Source organism: Humulus lupulus, chromosome 4 (genome assembly GCF_963169125.1).
Source record: "Humulus lupulus chromosome 4, drHumLupu1.1, whole genome shotgun sequence".
Classification (NCBI taxonomy): Eukaryota; Viridiplantae; Streptophyta; class Magnoliopsida; order Rosales; family Cannabaceae; genus Humulus; species Humulus lupulus.
In genome coordinates, this window is record NC_084796.1 from 161,093,556 (window position 1) to 161,099,974 (window position 6,419).

The 6,419-nt window shown below is 38.3% G+C and overlaps 1 protein-coding gene across 1 annotated transcript; it reads left to right on the forward strand.

The window, feature by feature from the left end:
• The first annotated feature begins 915 nt into the window (after nucleotides 1-915).
• Nucleotides 916-1,899, forward strand: LOC133832635 (uncharacterized). The gene has a single exon (XM_062262950.1). It carries the CDS (start codon nucleotides 916-918, stop codon nucleotides 1,897-1,899), a length of 984 nt encoding a protein of 327 aa, XP_062118934.1.
• Nucleotides 1,900-6,419: the final 4,520 nt, after the last annotated feature.

Below are 6,419 nucleotides of genomic sequence, written 5' to 3' on the forward strand. Positions count from 1 at the left end.
GAGAGGATATACGAACAGTCCCAATTTGGATTCAATTGGAGGATTTGGAATTGAAATATTGGGGTCAAAAGTCCCTATTCAAGATTGTAAGCCAAGTGGGAAAGCCTTTGATGGTAGATGCGATTACACAAGAGAGAGACAAACTCAATTTCCCTCGTGTTCTGGTAGAAGTTAGTCTTCAGCAGGAATTTCCAAATTGTATTGAATTTGAGGATGAATTTGACTCTAATGTTACAGTAGGTGTCACATATGAATGGAAACCAATCATTTGTGGACATTGCAAGGGTATGGGGCATGCTATTACAGAATGCAGAAGGAAAGAAAATAGGAAGCAACATTGGATAGCTAAAGAGGTGGTTCAGAAAACAGAGGAAAAAGAAAAGGAAAAGGAGGTAATTAAAAAAGCAGATGATGGGTTTCAGCCTATTACGAAAGGGTGGAGGGTTAAAGACAAGGCTTCTATAGCTGATCCATCAACTTTGAACTCTTTTCAGGTGTTAGCAGAGCCTACGGTCTCATCAAGTGTGCCGACTGGGGAGAGCTAGAATGATCTTATGTCAGCGAACCACCAGCGAGTGGAGGAATTGGGAATAACTGGAGGAGGGGGAGGGCCTCCTCTTTCCAATGGATAGGGTTATATGCTGGAACGTCCGAGGGATCAATACTCAGCATAAGCAAAAGGTAGTAAGGCAATTTATTGCTCATCAGAAAGCTGGGTTAGTTGGTCTGCTTGAGACGAGAGTGAAGGCTCCATAGCTTGGAGCCTTGTATGTTCACATGTTCTCAAGTTGGTGTTTCACATCCAATAGTGCGTGGCATAAGGGGGGACGGATTATAATTGCTTAGAATCCCATGAGATACACTGTAAGTATACTAAGGTGTTCAAACCAGTTTATTGATTTGGCTGTTACTACTATGGACAATAAGAATAGTTTTTTTGCCACTTTTGTATATGGATTTAATGATGAGGAGGGGAGGAAAAGTTTAAGGAAAGGATTACAGGAGATGGCTAGATTGGACCCATGGGTTGTGCTTGGAGACTTTAATGATATTTTACACAGAGATGAGAGAATTGGGGATAGAGCTCGGCACAACTTGAATAATGAATTTCTTAATTGTATATCTAGTTGTCAGTTGGATGATGTCAAATATAGTGGAAACTTCTACACTTGGAGTAATAAGCAGCAAGGAACCGATAAAATATACTCCAAAATTGACAGAGTTATGGTGAATCAAGCTTGGATGGACAAATTTCCAAATGCTGAAGCTATTTTTCATAATGAAGGCTTATTTGACCACACACCAGCAGTTCTTACAGTGCATCCTGATATACCTAGTGGAAAGAAACCATTCAAGTACTATAGAATGTGGTCTTCTCATCCTCAATATCATCAAGAAGTGTGTAGGGGGTGGCATCAAAAGGTTACAGGGACAAAAATGTACCAAATTGTGTCTAAACTGAAGAATCTTAAGTCCATCTTTAAGGAGCTGAACAAGAAGGGTTATTCAGAGATTCATATGACCTATGTGCAAGCTAAAGAGAAGTTAAGTGACTGTCAAAATAAAATGCATCGTGACCCTCTGAATGTTATTCTACAGAGTCAAGAATTGGAAGCCAGACAACAGTATGCAGCAGTACAGAAAAATTATAGCTCTTTTTTGTCCCAAAAAGCTAAGGTTGCTTGGGTCAAAGAAGGTGATGAAAACTCTGCATTTTTTCACTCTAGTATCAGAGAAAGAAGGTCCCTAAATAGGATATGTTCTATTATTAATGCAGAAGGGACTAGGGTGGACACTCCTGATGAAGTTACTGAAGCTTTTCTCTCTTATTATCAGTCTTTGTTGGGTACTCAAATGCTCAAGAGGCATCGAGTTAGAAAGGCTGTTATGGCTCAATGACCTGTTTTATCTAGGCAGCAAGCAAATTTTCTTTTAGCTGAGTTTACTAAGGAAGACATTAAAGCTGCTATGTTTAGTATCCCTGGTATGAAAGCTCCAGGACCGGATGGGTATTGCAGCTACTTCTTTCAAGATAACTGGGAATTAGTTGGTGATGAGATCAGTGAAGCTATATTATCATTCCTACATACAGGGCAGCTGTTAAAAGAGATTAATTCTATAGTGATTACTCTTGTCCCTAAATGCAAATGCCCCAATTCTGTAAGTGAATACCGCCCTATTTCTTGCTGCAATGTTCTATACAAAGTGGCTACAAAATTGATTTGCTGTAGGCTGAAAGTCATCCTTCCTGATCTAGTGGCTCAAAACCAAGGAGGGTTTATTCAAGGCAGAATAATCTCTCATAATATTATGATTTGTCAGGATCTCATTAGACATTATGGACGGAAATCTAGTAGGCCTAATTGCATGATAAAGATGGATTTACAAAAGGCTTACGATACCATGGAATGGGGATTCATAGAAGAGATGCTTCAAGCCTTTAAATTCCCTGTCAAATTCATTAGGCTTATATTGGCTTGCATATCTACACCTAAGTATTCTCTCATGTTTAATGGATCTATGCATGGTTTCTTTGCATCGAAAAGAGGTTTGAGGCAAGGGGACCCAATGTCCCCTTTGATTTTTGTACTTGGAATGGAATACTTGAGCAGAATCATGCAAAAAGTTGGGGAGAAGGAGGGGTTTCAGTTTCATGACAGATGCAGTGAGTTAAAACTAAATCATCTCAGCTTTGCCGATGATGTGCTATTGTTCTGCAAGGGCGATTTCAAGAGCATATATCTAATGTTGCAGGGGCTCAAGTTGTTTTCAAAAACTTCTGGTTTGATCCCAAATATCAAAAAGTCAGCTATCTACTGTAGTGGAATGCGTGAGGAGGAAATTAGAAGAGTGACTGATATGTCAGGATTCAGTAGAAGTCCTTTACCATTCAAGTATCTTGGTATCCCCATTTGTGCCAAGAGAATTTTAGCTATTGATTGTAAACTGCTGGTTGAGAAAATGACAGCTAGGATTAAGAGTTGGAGTACCAGGAATTTATCATTTGCTGGTAGGTCAATATTGATTCATTCGGTACTGCTTTCTATTCATGCCTATTGGAGCCAAATCATGATTCTACCCAAGGAAATTATGTCTGAGATTGAAAGGGTATGTAGAAGTTTCCTCTGGAAAGGGCAGAGCATTATGGCTGGGTCTGGTAGTGTGGCTTGGAGTAGACTTTGTAAGCCTAAGAAGGCTGGTGGAATCGGTTTCATGAGTATCTCAGAGTGGAACCGAGCAGCTATGTTTAAAAATGTCTGGTCAATTGCAACAAAAAAAGATAATCTATGGGTTAAGTGGGTGCATAGTGTGTATATAAAGAATGAAGAGTGGTGGAGATATAAGGCTCCGCCCCCTAGTAGCTGGTACGGGAGGAAATTAGTGATGCTTAAAGATCAAGTTAAACAGATTATGGATCCTGGGCAGTTTACACAGAAGGTTTATCAGATTTCCTACGGGTATAAAATGCTTACTCAGGTGCAAGAGAAGTTTCATTGGAGCAAAGCAGTTTGGGGCAGATTCAACATACCCAAACATAGCTTTATACTCTGGCTAGCAGTACAGCATAGACTCAAAACCAGAGACAGACTTTGCCGATTCAATATAGCAGAGGAATCAGCTTGCATCCTTTGCACTGGAGCAGAAGAATCAGGGGCCCATCTATTTTTTGATTGCTCATTCTCTCAGGAATGCCTATATCAAATGAAGATTTGGCTGGGATGGCAAGCTCATGCAGAGTCGTTGCAAGGACTACTTCGATGGATACACAGGTCCAGGAGAAGCAGATTTCAGAAGAAAGTTCTGGCTGCCTCAATTGTCTCGTTGGTTTATCATTTATGGCAGGCTAGAAATTCTAAACTCTGGCATTCAAGCATTATCTCTCCCACGTTGTTAGTTCAGGAAGCCAAATGGCAACTTAAAACTAGGATAACATGTATAATGCCTAAGCAAATAGATCAAGTTGATAGGGAATGGTTTGAATCTTTATAGCTTTGAGTTTTTACAGATATGTTTATACATTGTATAGAGAACGGGCCTTATTTCAATAGGTGCCTTTAGATTGTAAATTTGTAAGTGGAGTAATGAATAGCTGCTGATTCATCAAAAAAAAAAAAAAAACTTACTAACTTAACTTATATGTTAAATGGTATTTGTATGTTCTTATTAATTTTTCTTATGTATGTATATACAAACTACTTATGTATATATAAATGACATCTTTTAATGAGTAATGACATGTAAATGCTTTTTTAATTTTAATTTATACATTATGTTTATTTAGAAAATAATTTTTAAAATTCGGTATATAATAATATGTAATATTATTATATAGAATTTAGTTATGTAAAAGATGGTATTTTATATTAAAATATATATGAAAAAAAAATTATATATAAAAATAATCTGAAATCAAAATATATATCAAAACAAAACATAAATAATTATATAAAAAAATGTTTTCACTACGATTTATTTTACAAATCCGTCGAGAAATGAATTCTTTCTCAGCGGTTTTTCAAATAATCCGCAATGAAAAGGATGACCTTTCTCTGCGATTTTTTACAACTTTTCTCCGTGGTCGAATACACGGCGGTTTTGATTACTCCCAAGAATCACAGTGTATTAAGGAAAAAACTGTAGAGAAAATCCTATTTTGTAGTAGTGAGTATTACGAACAACAATACTATACTCATGATTTAGAGTTGGTAGCAGTGGTATTCGCACTGAAGGTGTGTCAACACTATTTGTATGGGGAGAAGTGTGAGAACACGTAGAAGGATTTGGACATGTGACATAGACGCTGGTTAGAGCTGGTGAAGGACTATGATTTTGAGATCTTTTATCACCCAGGAAAAGTCAACGTGGTAGCAGATGCTCTAGGTCGGAAAGGTCTGGGACAATTGTATACCCTAAAGCATATATCTAGGGAAATTGCAGAGGATAGGACCAAAGCAGGAATACAGTTCATTTTGGGTAGATTGACCAACATTACTCTTCAGTCTACACTCCTTGAGAGGATAAGAGAAGAAGAGAGGAATGATCCTCAGTTAGAGAAGCACTAGGAGGATGTCCTATCTAGGAGTGGCTATGGACTTTACCATTGTTGAGACAGACATGTTGAGGTACAAAGATCAAATTTTTGTTTTGATCGATGTTGGTAATAGATGAGAGATTATGGATGAGTCTCATACCACTCCTTATTCATTGCAGCCATGCATGACAAAGATGTATAGGGATCTAAAATCTTTGTATTGGTTGTCATGGATGAAGAGAGATTTAGTAGAGTATGTGGAAAAGTGCCTAACTTGTCAACAAGTGAAGGCTGAACACCAGAGGCCAGATGATTGTTACAACCTCTAGGTATTCTTAAGTAGAAGTGGGAAGACATAACTATTGATTTTGTGGTGGGCTTTCCTAGAACGGTGGGACAACATGACATAGTATGGGTAATTACAGACATATATACCAAGTTAGCCCATTTTCTACTAGTGAGGACAAACTTTACTGTGGACCAGTACGCTGAATTAAAGGTTAGGGAGATTGTTCATCTACATGGGGATTAGAAGTCTATTGTATCAGATCGGGATCCCACTTTTACTTCTAAGTTATAGGAAAGCCAGTAGAAGGCTATGGGTACTCAGTTGAAGTTTAACACAACATATCATCCTTAGAAATATGAGAAATTTGCGAGGACAATTAAGGTACTAGACAACATGCTTAGGGCATGTATGTTAGATTTTGAGGGTCCTTGGAGTAACTATCTCCCCTGGATTGAGTTTTCCTACAACAATAGCTATCTTGGAAAGATTGGAGTCACTCCATATGACATGTTGTATGGTAGGAAATGTAGATCACCCATTCATTCGGATATAATGGGTGAGAGGAAATATTTGGGTCCTGAGGCAGTGTAGAGGACCAGTGAGGACATTGAGAACATTAGAGCATGAATGTTAGCCTCACAGAATAGATAGAAAAGATACACTGTTCCTAAGAGTAGGAACGTGGAGTTCCAAGTTGGGGACCATGTTTTTCTTTGAGTTTCACAACTACAAGGAGTGAAATGGTTGGAGAAGAATGGCAAGTTAAACCCTATGTTTCTAGGACCTTTTGAGATCCTAAAAAGGATCGGGCAGTTAGCCTATAGTCCGGCTATGCATCCAGCCTTTTCAGGAGCACATAATGTGTTTAATGTATTGATGCTTAGGAGGTATGTATTGGATACAACTCATGTGTTGAGTTATCCTATGAATAGCAGCCAGTTCAGATTTCGGATAGGAAGGATACAGTCTTGCAAAATAAGACGATTCCATTGGTTAAATTATTATGGAGGAACTAGAGTTGGATATGAGGGATCGGCATCTTGAGCATATGCATATAGTGACCAACCAACATGTTGGCTTAGTAGGAGTTCCTTAAGT